Below are 17,273 nucleotides of genomic sequence, written 5' to 3'. Positions count from 1 at the left end.
TTCCATTATTCTATTATTGCCAGGAGGATGAGAAATGCCAGGCGTGTAAGACTCTGGCCTGAGGCTGAATTGAATTTTGAAGGTCGACCTCCTATCTCATATACAGTATCAGAATAAATTAGGCTATATATTCAGTACTGTATGTCATCACACCATAGTTCTGTGCACAGCAGACTCAAAAGTCCGGATTAATTTCCAAAATATTTTTTTTTATCCCAGTGCAGCCAATTATTACTCGTTGATTCACTAATGAAACTGGACTTTGTTCCATTCTGCCGAGCCTTTGCTTTGGTTGGTATTGGGTTGGGTTCCAATTTTACATTGATTTGAATGGACAGAGTAAAACATGGTGGTACAGACAGACAGTTCTGTGTGGCACCAGTGAGATACAGAGCTAATTAGTAATTAGATGGGTTTCTTTGTTGTTTTCAGAAGTCGTGTTACTGCAAAAGGCAAAATTTAACGCTCCAATCTCTGCCTTTCCATCGCATTTTTTTCCCCACAGCTAAATCTCCCTAATGTTTCTACTTTTCTGCTGTTATTGCACATTAAAATCCTCAATGTTATTTTATCAATTTGTATTGATAAAATATCTCTCAGAGTTAAATTAACGCTGAGGATTTGACTGTGCACGGGTCTTCTAGTTTGGTCTCTGTGCTGACCTGAATGCCTGACACTATTCTATTCACTTTCAACACAATGAACATGATAACATCAGGCGTTCCACATACAGCATGTCGTTGACGTCGGGCGTAAACCTCATATGTCCAAAACTGTTACTTTTCAGGATTCCAATCCAAAATTAGCAAGAATAGCTCTGCTATTATTCTGATGATTTTGTGTGGCACTAGTATGGTCAGGTAGAGCATTAATTTACAAAAACCATAACAGGACATTTCTGCCCGACATCGACACTTTAACTGTTTTGTGGAGCTTTCTGAATGAATTCTTGTCTCCTGCATGTTCCTGTTCATGATGTCTTGGTTGTGTGTTGTTCTCAGTGGTAGACAGTAACTAAGAATATTGAGTACTGTACTTAAGTTAAAAAAGTAGTATCAGTACTTTACTTGAGTATTTGTATTTTTTGGATACGTCACTACATTTAAAAAACAAACCTTGTACTTTTGACACACTGAAAAAGTATGAATTATACATTTGAACCCTATTTCAAATGTAATGGAAAATAGCAGATCTGCTGTACAAGCTTGCAAAAGCTGCTATTTTCATTATTAGGCCTATTTATAAAAACAAAAAATATATTTTGAGACTTATTTGGGGAAAATATCTACATTTTAATACAGTAAAGGTTGCTGCTGCGTTATTTCAGGAAAACATGTGGAAAAACACTGAAATACAAAATCAGACAAATGCAGCAGTCTGCGAGGACCTTATGCATTGATATTAAAAGGATTTTTTTAAATTTGTAATTAAAAGCAAGCACTCCAAATTTGACTGAGCAACTTTCACTTGTACTTGAGTAATATTTGAACAGGAGTATTCATATACTCTGACTGGGGTTGAGTAATATTTGAACAGGAGTATTCATATACTCTGACTGGGGTTGAGTAATATTTGAACAGGAGTATTCATATACTCTGACTGGGGTTGAGTAATATTTGAACAGGAGTATTCATATACTCTGACTGGGGTTGAGTAATATTTGAACAGGAGTATTCATATACTCTGACGGGGTTGAGTAATATTTGAACAGGAGTATTCATATACTCTGACGGGGTTGAGTAATATTTGAACAGGAGTATTCATATACTCTGACGGGGTTGAGTAATATTTGAACAGGAGTATTCATATACTCTGACGGGGTTGAGCACTTCTTTGTCCGCCATGCACTGCTTATTCACGGCTCAGCCTCTCTGCTTTACTTCTGCTCTGTGGGTCTCTCCTGGTTTCCAACCTGTCGTTTCCTTACCGTTCTTCTTCTCTTTCCTCTCATCTTCCTCCACATGCCTTCCTCCCGTCCTCAGTAAAACCATCAAGGTGCGAATCATAGACGACGAGGAGTACGAGAAGAACAAGACCTTCTACCTGGAAGTCGGAGAGCCTCGTCTGATCGACGGCGACGCCAAAGGTCAGGGAGGGGGCGTCGCGCCCCGCCTGTGTGAGCTCTGAGCTCTGCAGTCTGACTCACCTCAGTGTGATGGTGCACGTGCAGCAAGACTCCCATCTACCGCCACCTAGTGTGTCTGTGTGTGTGTGTGTGTGTGTGTGTGTGTGTGCGCGCGCGTCTGTGTGTGTTCGTGCACTTGTGTGTGTACACCTGTATCCATTGTGTTTTGACCATGCATGTTCATCACCTCCCTCTATTTGTCTCTTTGTGTATGTGTGCGTGCATGTCTGTGCATACATACATGCATCCTTGTGTGTGCATGTTTGTGTGTGTGCGTGTCTGTGTGTGTGTGCGTGTGTGTGTGTGTCATACAGGAAGACCATAACCATTAGGATCTTAGACCGGGAGGAGTACAATAAGCTGGCCTCCTTCTACGTCCTTCTACAGACCCCCCAATGGAGACGCAGCAGGGTGGGATGGACAGGTGTGACAGCCAATCAGCATTGAGAATGCACCCTATGCTGTAATGTCATTGGCTCCCAAGTCAACAGGCAGCCGGCCCTTGTAAAGTTCTTACTTGCTAACAGCAGTGTTAGTAAGTTATCTATGCCTTAAACAGTGTATCCAAGTTTGCTTTGGAACTCAACACTACATAAGCCAGTATCTCTAATTACTGTATAGTTCCACACTTTAAAGTCTCCTCCTAATGCCCTCAGTTGTCACTCTATCAAGTGCCATAATCCCCTTCTAGAGTATAGTATCGACACCTCTCTTAAGTGTTACTGTGTATCTGCCCGACACCCTCACACAGTCACATTTCCTTATCCCTTATTGGAACCCTTACCGCATGTTTTTACGTCATGGTTATACCACTCCCTCTGAATTACCCCACCTGAGTCCTCAGAGAACCCTGAAAGAACGTCCCACTACTAGCCGTTCCATAGAGTTGTAGCCTACTCCAAAGAGTTAAAATTAGTTCGTACCGTATGCTAAGATAACGGAACATCAGGAACATTACCAGCAGGATAAAATAGAGGGAAGGTCATTTCGCCCTTACCGTAAAATCTACATTACTTAATTTGAGGGGTTTTATGTGCATTAAAGCACAGGGAATAAATCACGACCTGCCTGCAAGTCTATGTGCAGACGGTTTAATGAAAAATGGCATCGATATAGATATTTGGAGTTCTCTTTGGAGAATTGCCAAACTCCAATTCTGCTAATAAGGCAAGAGGGGGCCATAACCTTCCTCCTTTATCCTTTTTAGCCCCACAATCCATCTGTCCGTCCATCCATCACTTTGGTCACTGGCTATAGATTGCCAGGGAATTCATGGACCCCAGAGGATGGCCCCTTCTGATTGTGGTAACCCCATGGGCTTTAAGTAGATCGGAAGTGGCTTATTGTCGGTAACACTTATTGTCGGTATTGTCTGTCCCCGCTAGATTGCGCTAGACCCCTAGGAGATGGATACTGAGGTGGAGCGCCACACCCACCATCCCAGTACTTACCGCCAAGCCATGCTACTCATACGCTGAGTTGGCGGTGCCCGGGCTGGGAACGAACCCATGACCTTGTGGTCCAGGGGTGACCTGTTAGCCAAATGGTTAGGGCACATACAGTACCATTATGTGCAGAATGCCTTCAACAGCGTGGCCCCAGTTCCACTCCCAATTGCCATTAGATGATTCTAGGGTAGATTTGCCATGAAACCTGCATGCTAAACCAACAAATCCAACGATTTTAGTAACCCAATGGCCTTTACTCTAGCAGCACCCTTATTGCCATTTGCATGCACAATGTCTCAAACTCTGGTCAGACTGCCATGAAACTTGATGTGCTCAGCAAGGATTAAACACACTGATTGTGGTGCCCCCTTGACCTTTCCTTTAGTAAGGTCATCCTTATGCCTCACAGGCAAGGAGCGTTGCGGTCCAATGGCGATATTGCGTGAAAAACTGTCTTGATATGGATATCGGCCGTTGCGTTGCGACGTAGCCTGAACCAATCAAATAACCAATAAATAGTAGCGCGTAGATCTCAACCAATAAAAGTGTTATTTTTTGAGCGAAACCTCGCTCAAATAGAGACTGCAAGCTTATATAGGAGGGGTGGACGATGTCGCTGCACGCTCGCGGTACGTCAGGACAGTCGCAATGAAAACCATGTATTCTAATGAGATTTCATCGTTCGCTCGCTCGCATCGTTGGCAGTGTAGATGAGGTGTCGGGACCAACCTTTCCAAACGTCTAATTGGCAGATCGCCGGGAAACTTGCTGAGCGCATTCATACCCCCTGGAAGTGGAACCCTAGAGCCCACCCTCAGGCCAAAATATCAACTTTTCACACAATATATCTACAGTAATATAATCTATTAATTATGACCCCATGGCCTTCCCTCTAGCGCCACCCTTCGGCCAATTCAAGTTCCCAGAGTTTATGTTGCTGTTGTTTTGATCGGCAGGCCTGTTGATTTGGGGTTCAGCTGAACACAGGAGCTCTTCTCTCCTCTGTTTTTACCGGTATACTCTTCGGCTGACTGTTTTCCTGCAAGCTTTGTATTCCTCCTTCTTTTCTCCTCTGATAATTTTCAGAGGTTTTCAATAATTCTCGGTGAGAGTCACACCTTTCCTCGCCCCTTGTCTTCTTTCATCCTCCTCTTCTGTCTCCTCTCATCCTCGCCGCTCTCCCTTATTTACTGTCCTAACCTATGCTTGTGTCTGTGCGTGTACATGTGCTTTATGTGCTTGCTTGCACAACTGTGTGTGTGTGTGTGTGTGTGTGTGTGTGTGCGTGTGCGTGTGCGCGTGCGCGTGCGTGTGTGCTGTGCATGATTTTCATGTATTCACCAGTATCTGTTTTCCACTGTTTGTGTCCATTACCTCATCATGGATGTTCATTGCCCAGTCAGGCTGTCATATTTTTTCCTTTTGTCTTGTCCATCTACTGTCAGACAAACAAACACATACGCACGCACTCTCTCTAATATATGCCCAGTACATTATTGTCTCTTAAACACCCACACATTTGCGCGCAGGCGTCTAGTTTGAGTGTGTGGTAATGTTATTTATTGGCAGCAGAATTGATGTATTTACAAGTTTACAAACGTGTACAGCTGGTGCCAACAGCTTGAAAGGTTGGGCCTAATGAAAATGGACAAAAACCCCTAATTATATTTGACTGTCTGTGTGCCCTGTCCACTCTACGTGAGACATAATATCCTTTTGCAGTTTAGATAAGTCTGTCATTAGGCAAACGTAAGTTGTCAGTGGAATATTGCAGATATGCTAATTAGGAATGCCATATCCAACCGCTACTACTAGGAATCTCGGCACTGACAGGATTTTTGTTACTAGCACCTGAATGGAACTCGGACAAAACACCCCTCTGGTGACATCCCTTATTTTGAGAGAACAGTGCAGATCTGATCTTGAATAATGATGCTCTTCGAGTTTAACCAAAAAAAAGCTGATCTGCAAGCTCTGAGCTATTTTCCCTCTCTCTTTTTAGAAAAGCTTTGTGTTGAAAACATGCCCAAAAATAGAGATAAATGGTAAATGGTAAATGGTGCATTTATATAGCGCCTTTATCCAAGGCGCTTTACATAGATTGTGCATTACATTCACCCATTCATACACCGATGGCAGCGGAAACCATGCAAGGCACCAACTAGCACATCGGGAGCAATTAGGGGTTCAGTGTCTTGCTCAAGGACACTTCGACAGTAACTCTGGGGGAGCCCGGGTTCGAACTGGCAACCTTGCGGTTCCCATCCAGGCACTCTACCCCTGAGCCACCGCTGCCCCCGAGATGCCAGATTGAAAGTGGTTCCAATGTCTCTTGCACAAATGCTACTACATTTAGACATGAATAATACTCTCATACACACAATCAGTTTGTTTGACAGAAACCCAGGACATCTCTGGGTGTACTGGTAGTGATGTGTGCTTTAGCAGGACTCAGCAGTGTTTATGGTAATGAGTGGATCAAACAGAAGGCTGGGTATCACATTAACGCTGTCAGGAGATCAAACACACCGCTGGGACACACAGCATGCCACACACACACACACACACACACACACACACACACACACACAGCACTGGCTCACATGCACATGCACATATACTATACACACACCACAGGAACATAAACCATGCGTAATACGCACACACATACGCACGCACACATGCACGCACACATGCACGCACGGGTCGCACGCATGCACGCACACGCACACACACACACGCACACACACACACACACACACACACACACACACACACACACAGCCTTGAGACAAACACACCTACACACTGTCAGAGTTGATGAGGTGTTGTTTGTGGGATCAAAGACTCTAGAATGCACACACACACACACACACACACACACATGCAGAAAATACACTGTTTATTGACTGTATTTTATGGAAGTTCTGTGGTTTTTCCCTGGAGTGAAATGAGGCCAAATTAAATTAGCCCTCCCCAGGTTTTCATTGTGTCTGTGTGTTTCACATACAGTAGTGGCTTTTATGTGCTATATTTATATTTGTGATATATGATGGCAAACCAAATTGCTTTGTACTGTAGCACTTCGTTGTTCAGATCTTTTGTCAGATTGGTATATTTGACTACTTTTCAAAGCGGTGTGCAGAAGTTCAAAATTTGACAACAAATTAATGCATCTTACATTTCAGCTGAGAGCTGAGACCTTTTTGACCATTAATTTATACATTAATCTTTGAAAGTTGTAATGTACACGATACATATGAATGATTAATTGCAGAAAATCCACACTACTACAGGTTAGTCAGTACAGTATGTGTGGGTTTAATTTCTTTATTTTTACCTAATGTGTGTTGCTGTGCAACATTAGCCAGTGTTCTGTCAGCTGTGTGGAATTATTTGATAGTTGTCTCATTCTGTTAGCATCACAGTTAGAACAGCTCCTAGCAAGTGTTGTTCACACAAGAGAACGCTATTAATCCAAGTTGACAGTTTGTTTTAGCCTTCACCTGCTGGGTGCAGTACTTAGTTTAGACAGTTTTTGGTTTAGACTAGTCATTGGTCCTACAACTACAACCTATCTCAAAAGGGTGCAGTACGTAGTTCAGACAAGTCATTAATTGGTCTGACAAATGACAACCCACCTCATCTCCTAACCTAACGGGTGCAGTACTTAGTTTAGACAGTTTTTGGTTTAGACTAGTCATTCGTTAGACCAGTCATTAGTACTACAACTACAACCTATCTCAAACCCTCACCCTAAACCTAACCTCCCACGGGGCAGCACACCTAAACCTAACCTTAACCCATGTCTAACCAATGACTAGTCTAAACTAAGTATGCACCCTTAACCTAACCATAACCGCAAGCACGGGAGCAGACGCTAGTCCAACATGTGGATGAATGTCGAACTAATGCCCTGTCTGAAAAGCGTCCACCTCCCATCTCAAACCCTCACCCTAAACCTAACCTTCCACGGGGCAGCACACCTAAACCTAACCTTAACCTATGTCTAACCAATGACTAGTCTAAATTAGTATGCACCCCCACCTGGTGTCACGGGAGGCGTCCTTTGGTTAGACATAGCATTGGTTAGACATAAGGTTGGTGAGGGGTGCGTTAAAACGACCGGATTAAGGTTGGTGAGGGGTGCGTTAAGACGACCGGATTAAGGTTGGTGAGGGGTGCGTTATGGGTTGGGAGAGGGTTAAGGTTAGGTTTAGGTGTGCTGCCCCGTGGGAGATTAGGGTTACGGTGAGGGTTTGAGATAGGTTGTAGATTGTAGGACTAATGACTGGTCTAACGAATGAAACTAAGGACTGCACCACAGTTCTACATTAGTGAAAGTAAATCAAAACCGCCACAATGAAAACCACCACTTCCAAACCTCTGTAGTCTGTATCAACCTATTATTTACAATGTACATTGTACATAATGTACTACATAAAGTTCAAGTTGTGAGTGATTGTGCCCGACAATTCGGTCAACGTCAGTGCAAATTGCTATTGTTAGGATACAGTTTCTTTAGTGCGTGGCGTCAGACTAGAGCAAGACCAGTGAGTGGGAGAGCTTGATCAGCAAGACATAGGATAAGGCTCCCTCTTCTGTGTAACCTAGAACTGGGGGTCTAGAACTTGGGGTCATGTGATCAGTAGCCTGGAACATGCTTTCTATGGCATAGTCAACTCCCGGCAGGATCCACTGGCAGAAACTAGACTCACCTGCAGCAGATGAGCCTGATTTATTAGAGAGACGGAGAGAGAGAGAGGTGTGTGTGTGTGTGTGTGTGTGTGTGTGTGTGTGTGTGTGTGTGTCAATTGAATAAGTAATTAGCAGATAGAGAGAGACCCATCCGTGCTACAGTATGCCACAATAGAGCGTCGCAGTCCCGCCCCCTTTCAGAACGACGAGTGGCCCAGGAAATGATTCTCCATTCATTTTCTCCATAGGTTTTTCAAAAAGTATTTATATAAAGACGATTACGGTTACGCGGACAAAGCCAACTCGGATCGTGACAAATCATGACAACAAACACAGTATTTTGTGCCGATCAAATAATTTGAAAGAAGAAAATAAAGGCAGGATACAACACTATTTGTTTTGTTTTTCTTCTTACTAATTATTTGATCGGCCCAAAACATTGTAATTATTGTCATGATTTGTCACGATCCGAGTTGGCTTTGTTCGCGGCATAACCGTCTTTATATAAATACTTTTTGAAAAGCCTATGGAGAAAATGAATGGAGAATCATTTCCTGGGCCACTCGTCGTTCTGAAAGGGGGCGGGACTGCGACGCTCTATTGAATGGGTTTTTGCACAGACTTTTTTTCTTCTTCCTGGAAATAAAAACGTCTGGGTTTGTGATCAGTGACATCATGAAGATGTACTCCGCAGGCCAAAGAGTACATCTTTGTGATGTCACTGATCACATGACCTCAAGTTCTAGACCTCCAGTTATACCCTTGTGTTGCTACAGCACAGACAGTAATGGATGAGCAGAGACAGTGTTCTGAATGAGCTCTCAGTATATTTCAAATAAGCTTTTATGATCCTGAACAGGGTTAGCCCATTCAGACCGGGAACCCCTTTTGGTGTTTCAAGCAGTATGTTATATACTTTAGCTATTGAAAAATAGCAGATCTACAAGATAATTCCTTGCCATGGAAAAGGTTGAGAACCACTGACATAGAAACATAACAATATTCAGAAAACAGACTTTTTTTAAAAATCGGCCTCAAGTCTAAATGGGTTAACCTAAGTGCATTCGTAAGCATACATACAGTACAGTGAGAGCGATGGAGAGATGGAATCAAATGGTCTTTAAAAGCTCTTCGCCTCTTTGATCTCCCCTCAGCTCAGAGCTTCAGATATTTTGCCCACGACTTCAGAGCCAATTAAAGAGTTTTGTGGTGGGCTGATGCTTTGAGCAGTGTTTTTTAGAATATAGATCCATAGAGATAATGAAGATCTAACTCTGGTGTTTAACCAGGCCTGAAGGTGACAGTTACACTTCTTTTTCAAGTGTTAGATTTGCTGTATTCATGAGCATGAGAGGGAGTGAAGAAAACAGTTCTTCCGCCTTTTCCCCGTTTGGTGTCTTATATTTTCTTCTAGAGTCCAAAGCAACAACTCTGCTAAATGCCGTGAACTAAATTGTCCTAAAAAAAAATCATCTGAGCTCGTAGATCTACTCGGAGCCATAGAGTATAGACAGAGTTACACAAACTCCGTTCACTTCATGGGGTCAGTCGAATGGCGGCTCTTCTATTGGTTTGTCCCTAATTGAAGGCTTCAAATAGGGACAACCGGAAGTTTATGGAATGCATTGGAGTCTATGGGCTCGCCTGAGTACATGAACCACCTGACCGGGTTGTTTTCTGCCCCCTCAATATCGCAACTCTTCTATTTGATGGCTCTGGATCTACTTATTTAACTGCACAATGCGCAACATACAGTAGTTAAAACGTGAATCGCCCTGTATTGTTACAGGAATGGCATAATTTCATAGGAGACATGCTGTGACATGTAGGACATAGGAGACATACTGTGACATGTAGGACATAGGAGACATGCTGTAACATGAAGGACACATAGGAGACATGCTGTGACATGAAGGACATAGGAGACATGCTGTGACATGTAGGACATAGGAGACATGCTGTAACATGAAGGACACATAGGAAACATGCTGTGACATGAAGGACACATAGGAGACATGCTGTAACATGAAGGACACATAGGAGACATGCTGTGACATGAAGGACATAGGAGACATGCTGTAGCATGAAGGACATAGGAGACATGCTGTAGCATGAAGGACATAGGAGATATGGTGTGACATGAAGGACATAGGTATGGTGTGACATGAAGGACACAGGAGGCATGGTGTAACATGAAGGACGCATAGGAGACATGGTATGACATGAAGGACATAGGAGACATGCTGTAGCATCAGGGACACGTAGGAGACATGCTGTAACATGAAGGACACATAGGAGACATGCTGTGACATGAAGGACATAGGAGACATGCTGTGACATGAAGGACATAGGAGACATGCTGTAACATGAAGGACACATAGGAGACATGCTGTAACATGAAGGACACATAGGAGACATGCTGTAACATGAAGGACACATAGGAGACATGCTGTGACATGAAGGACACATAGGAGACATACTGTAACATGAAGGACACATAGGAGACATGCTGTAACATGAAGGACACATAGGAGACATGCTGTAACATGAAGGACACATAGGAGACATGCTGTAACATGAAGGACACATAGGAGACATGCTGTAACATGAAGGACACATAGGAGACATGCTGTAACATGAAGGACACATAGGAGACATGCTGTAACATGAAGGACACATAGGAGACATACTGTAGCATGAAGGACACATAGGAGACATGCTGTAACATGAAGGACACATAGGAGACATGCTGTAACATGAAGGACACATAGGAGACATGCTGTAACATGAAGGACACATAGGAGACATGCTGTAACATGAAGGACACATAGGAGACATGCTGTGACATGAAGGACATAGGAGACATGCTGTAACATGAAGGACACATAGGAGACATGCTGTAACATGAAGGACACATAGGAGACATACTGTAACATGAAGGACACATAGGAGACATGCTGGGACAAGCATCAGGGACAAGGACGCAGCTAAAAACAAAACAGACCCTGCAGAGTCCCAACTCCATGTCCTAACACAGGCAGACGTGTGTGTGTGTGTGTGTGTGTGTGTGTGTGTGTGTGTGTGTGTGTGTGTGTGTGTGTGTGTGTGTGTGTGTGTGTGTGTGTGTGTGTGTGTGTGTGTGTGTGTGTGTGTGTGTGTGTGTGTGTGTGTGTGTGTGTGTGTGTGTGTGTGTGTGTGTGTGTACGCTGCACATGCCCATATTCGTGACAGATTTTGTGTGACAGGAGTGTCCTCTGTTCTGGTCCTCTGTACCCTAGCTGTCGCTGCCGGGTGGAACCCTTGGACTGTACTACAGTATGTCCAAAACAGTTACCTTTTTTATCATTTGAAAATAGCCGATCTACAAGCTCAAAACGCATTGCATCTATTTTCACCGCCTTCATGTGACACTGAAGTAGGCTTAGTAGGCCATTCATTTACAAAAAAAGAAATGTTGAAATATGAAGATACAACAGCAACTTTTTATTGTGTCTGACTGTGTCTGCAGTAAAATGCTCATTATTAATGTATCTCTGTGTGTACAGAGTTAATGCTGAGGATTTTGCTGTTTGAGTGTGTTATGAATTTGAGCTTAATATTATTAAGATTATAATTGAGTAAATTGACATAAATTATTCTTGTGCAAATGACTAACTCTATTGCACATTTGCGCGTGCGTGCGAGAAATAGAGAGGGAGAAAGTGAGTGCTGACTCACTACAGGTGTGGCCCACGGTGCATATTTAATCTATTTACTCTGGCTAAGTAATTAGTGTGCAATTATATGTAAATGATGAACATGACCACTGAAACCTGTGGAATGAATGGTAAATAACACATTAGTGTTTGTGTGCGTGTGCGCGTGTGCATGCATGTGTGTGTAATTAATCAACACAGGACATTATCATCAACATTGTACAACTGGTTAATCAACTCTGGTACATGACAACAAGCGGTCTAGATTAATTTACTCATGTCATGTCGTTATCCAAGTAATGTGTTTACCATCGATGTTTCAGTTGATTGACAATCATTGGAAAGTACTGTCACAGTTATTAATGTCACTCGTTTCATTCATAATCCCAATCATATTTTTATGCATAGGCAATTATAATGCAGCGTGACACCGGGTGCTGATGGCATGAACTGACTACAGTTAGACCTCTCCGCCTCTCTTAGTTTCACTGTGTGTGTGTGTGTGTGTGTGTGCGTGTGCGTGTGTGCGTGCGCGTGCGCGTGCGTGTGTGCGTAAGACTGCAAAAGTGTGAAAGTGACAGATCTTCACCTCATCCCTAACCTCTGCCCTTCCTCCTATAGCACTTGTATAATTTGTCTGGACCCTTCCTTCTTATAGCCTGTCAGACCCTCTCCTATCTCCTCTCCCATGGAGCTACAGTATACAGTAGTGATCACGATCTCTGCTCTCCTCTCCATCGCTGAGCTGAGCGCTCAGCTCAGGCAGTAAAAGGTTCCCATGCAGCCCGCTCTGCTAGCTCCTGTTCATTGGTTGCTGACAGGCTGTGATGAGCTGACTAGTCTGTTGGAGTCATCAGCTGTCACCCCACAGCTACAGCACTGTTCACTGTGATAGAGAGGGAGGGGACGATGTTAAGGCAGTGGGTCTCAGCCTCTTGAGTTACCCTCGAGGCCAGGGTCCACTTAAAGCAGTTCAGGATGCATTCTGTGACTTGACATGCAACCATGTCATTCAGTGTGTCAATGACCACCGGCGGCGGTGTGAGCTCCAGCATTCTTTTTGCCACGCCACTATCTGTTGCTATTTTTGCCAGAGAGTCACTGAGTGCGTCTGAGTGACGCATGGGATATTATTTTTTGTCTTGCTTATGTTATATACTGTAAATGCTATTTTTATTCAGAATAAATTATTTCCCGACATGCCTATTTTCACTTCCAAAGTGTTTATTCACTATAAAGAAATACTAATCAGTGTAATTCTAAAGGCACCATCTGTTATTATTTTGTAATTAACTGGCCTAAATGAGAGAGAGACATTTTCTAAAGCCAAATAATCTAGATTAAAGAAGTAGAGTGATGGATGAGCAGCACAGACCTTGAGTATAGCTATGAATTACATGGGCAGTGCTTCACGTGGAATAAAAGGTGCTAGCATACTTATTGCATACTGTAGCCGCAGGTTGAGGCAGACCTGGCTCTGAATATAAAGATAGAGAACCAATACAAGCTTACCTCGTTCAACCTACCCAAGTAGCATTCCCATTTGGGTCATGTAATTATACGCAAAACCTTTCAGAAAATGTGCTTTTTCTTTTAAGAGTAGCCAATTATTTTTGTCCTAATTTAATCATTATGCCTGTTAATCCCTCCCCACACATTTCTGTGTTGCCACTGCTGTTTTGCTTGACGCCGCGGGTGCTTTTAACCAAGCAATCAATAAAATATGTAAATTAAACAGACAAGAACAATGTTCTTCTCCAGTATAGAACAATGCTGTCATGACACTCCAGTGACACGTGTTTGTGTAGGATTTGCTGATTTATATGTGGAACATAATGTGCATTGCTGTAAGTACGCATATGCACACATACATTGTGAATGTATTGTTCTAATTTGCATATAATTGAAATATTCCAGATGTTCAGTATTATGTCAGAAGGCTGCAACACTAACAAGCACATTATTAACAGGCTAACATGATGTTGTTCGCTGCAAATTGAGTTCATTAAGTCACCATTAGACATGTGCACGTTTGAGCGTAATCGGTAGAGCAGGCTTGCCCAAATGGTAATTGGAGAAGGGCAAGCAGTGAAGCACACACACACACACACACACACACACACACACACACTCACACTCTTTCTCTATCTCTCCATGATTTAATTGCTGTCAATCAAAGGACAGGATTCCATTTTTGTGTGTGTGTGTGTGTGTGTGTGTGTGTGTGTGTGTGTGTGTGTGTGTGTGTGTGTGTGTGTGTGTGTGTGTGTGTGTGTGTGTGTGTGTGTGTGTGTGTGTGTGTGTGTGTGTGTGTGTGTGTGTGTGTGTGTGTGTGTGTGTGTGTGTGTGTGTGTGTGTGTGTGTGTGTGTGTGTGTGTGTGTGTGTGTGTGTGTGTGTGTGTGTGTGTGTGTGTGTGTGCTCGGACACGCTTGCGTTGTTGCACCCCTCTTCAACAGACCTGGAGGAGACCTGTGTTGATCCAGGCAACAACGCCTACATTCCTCGCTTCACATTTGCAAGGCCCTTTACATACTGTACATAGAGACATACATACATAGGGACACACATAGCTGGTCATTGGAGCGGTTAGGCACCGCTGAAAAAGAAGGGGAAAACATTGACATTGACTTTAGTTTAACAGTCTCAGAGTTCAGTTAACACTCGCGATTTTGCATGCAACTGAGTGTCTCACTCACTAAATGATTTCCAGAGCTGCCGTACCTGAAATGTGATTGGTGACGTTCTCTGGTTGATTTTAACCTGGTTTTTCCGTTTGTTTTGTTTTGTTTTGTTTTTTGTTTTCAGACGAGGGGAAAAAGGAGGAAGTAGAAAAGGAGGAGGAGGAGCCTCTGAAAGGGATGGACGAAGAGGAGAGGCGCATCGCAGAGATGGGCCGGCCCATGTTGGGAGACCACGTCAAACTGGAGATCGTCATAGAGGAGTCCTACGAATTCAAGGTAAGACTGAGTACATACATTTTTACCAGCTGCAAAGCTGGTCATAGAATGGGTATGAAACTTGGGTATAAGAAACTTGGTAACAAGAAAAGTGCCCCGTGTTTATAAATCGACTGGGCGCTAAATAACCCCGGGCAATTAAAGTGTTAATAGTAATCAGGGCAAAAATTTGAAAGAATTGATTGATATAAAGTCATGTGGCCCAGCAGTACTCCAACACAGACTCTTAACATCGGTGCAAATGTAATTACTATTGACATCATCGTGTGTGTGTGTGTGTGTGTGTGTGTGTGTGTGTGTGTGTGTGTGTGTGTGCGTGTGCACTAATGCACTAATGCACTCACTCACTCCTACATACAATACTTGAGACCGACAGACATTCAGACACCTGGGCAGAATGAGCGACTGGGCAATAACTTGCTACTTGACTTTCTTAAGTGGAGTGTGCATGTGTGCGTGCGTGCGTGCGTGCGTGCATGCGACAGAGAGACTATAATTGAGTTCTATAGTTAGATGAAAAGTGCTTCAGCTGTAATGCAACGTAGTATTTGCTTTGTACCTTCAGGTCGCTGGCTTCCATTGAAAATGAAAGCTAGTTATATTTGTGTCTGCCCGTGTGAACGCAGCATAATTCTACTCTATAACACAAACACACAGAGAGAGAGAGAGAGAGAGAGAGAGAGAGAGAAAGAAAGAGAAATGGTATATTACAAAGACGGACATTGACACAAAGAGAGTTTGAAAAAATGAGGTGCTGTGTACAGTACATAGTAAAATCATCATTGTTAGTAAAATCATCATTGTTAATAATTAACTGTGAGTGAGTACAAATGAGGTCCATTTGGTTACATTCAGTTAATTTAACACTGATACTGAATTCAGACAAGCAGCGATATTGCACTTCCGTGTTGTTACAAAGCGGTGAGGTTCCATTGTGCATTTTCTAAGGCGAGAAGCCACTACCGCCTTCACCACTGTGGCAGGAGGCGGAGACAGAAAAAACCGATGTGACTTATAGATCACATATTAGAATCTGTATAAAAACAGCTGGATGGAATTAACAGAAATGTCATAATAATTTCCCTCATTCTTTCGACCTTTTAAGCACTTTCAACCCAGCGTCCCCAATTTGGGTATCGGTATTTAGAGAAAAACCTATTTTAAATGTTCATACATTTTCAAACATTGTATTTAAAAAAAAAACTCTAAGGTTGTAGCTTGTACCCTGAATATTTTTATTTCTTTGTATTATTTCAGTAATAGGTATAAGGTTTGTAATTAAGTTATTTCTCATATGTGCCCTGTGCAATTTTAGTTTACCTAAAAAGCAAACAGATATTCTATTGATACATTCATTGTTCAATGGCAAAAGGCAAAAAAAAAACATGAATCGCAATAATGTTTATGACAATTAATTGTCAACCGAAATGTCATGATCGTGGTAGCCCTATAGGCGCGACAAAGATTAGTTAAAACGTTCTGCTGCCACTGTGCTAAGCCTGATTGGCTACCAAGTTGATTAGTTAAAACTTTCTGCTGCCACTGTGCTAAGCCTGATTGTCTACGAAGTTGCATGCTTAGTAGCAGATCTACAAGCTCCACACGATGTGCAGACGAGTATAAATGAGGCGTTATGGTTTATGGCCAGAGAGAAAAGCAATAGAGTGAGAGATGCAGAGAGGGTAATATCACATTAATGCCTCACCGCGCCATGGCACACCGAGTGGATGCTTCATTTGCAAGTCAGAACAGCCCTGTTTGTCCCCTGAGGAGGGTGGAGTTAGCCTAGATAGAGCCTTTAGCTGGAGGTGTAAATGCCTCTGCTCTACAGGTGCACATGGTGAATTAGATTTCCATGAAAGATTTGTGTCCTTTGAGGACAGCGGGCTGTGTGTGTGTGTGTGTGTGTGTGTGTGTGTGTGTGTGTGTGTGTGCAGTGTGTACACACACACACACACACACACACACACACACACACACAACAATAATGTTTAGAGGGCATGGTAATAAGCACTTAAGTTACCTTTTACACACACACACACACACACACACACACACACGTGCACACACACACACACACACACACACGCACACACACACACACACACACACACACACACACACACACACACACGTGCACACACAGGCTGTTTTTGCTCAGTTTAAATACATGCAGGAGAGCAGACTGGATGAGAGGAAGTGAGCGAAGAGAGGCCAAAAGAGATTAAGAGGAAAGATGGCATTTAGGGGGAGGCCGAGGAGGCCTGATGGGAGCTCAGTAATAGAGTGTCACCAGTTTGTTCCCCTGTGACAGCCAGTGTCCAACCACCTGCTGATGTATCCCTGAGC

The 17,273-nt window shown here is 43.1% G+C and overlaps 1 protein-coding gene across 2 annotated transcripts in view; it reads left to right on the top strand.

Annotated features, from left to right (window-relative positions):
- The window catches only part of slc8a1b (solute carrier family 8 member 1b), a 150,228-nt gene that overhangs the window by 96,291 nt on the left and 36,664 nt on the right, over positions 1–17,273 (top strand). Inside the window, exons 5-6 of one of the 2 annotated variants that reach the window (XM_080781787.1) lie at positions 2,440–2,549; positions 14,773–14,924. In XM_080781787.1, the coding sequence (XP_080637913.1) occupies positions 2,440–2,549; positions 14,773–14,924 (262 nt within the window). Of the gene's footprint in view, positions 1–1,982; positions 2,117–2,439; positions 2,550–14,772; positions 14,925–17,273 lie in introns of both variants that reach the window. The other variant, XM_080781788.1, reaches the window with a different exon arrangement.

Source organism: Protomyctophum bolini, assembly GCF_963924005.1.
Source record: "Protomyctophum bolini genome assembly, chromosome: 14".
NCBI classification, from domain to species: Eukaryota; Metazoa; Chordata; class Actinopteri; order Myctophiformes; family Myctophidae; genus Protomyctophum; species Protomyctophum bolini.
The sequence above is the reverse complement of the archived record's forward strand: the minus strand, read 5'-3'. Positions and strand labels throughout refer to the sequence as shown.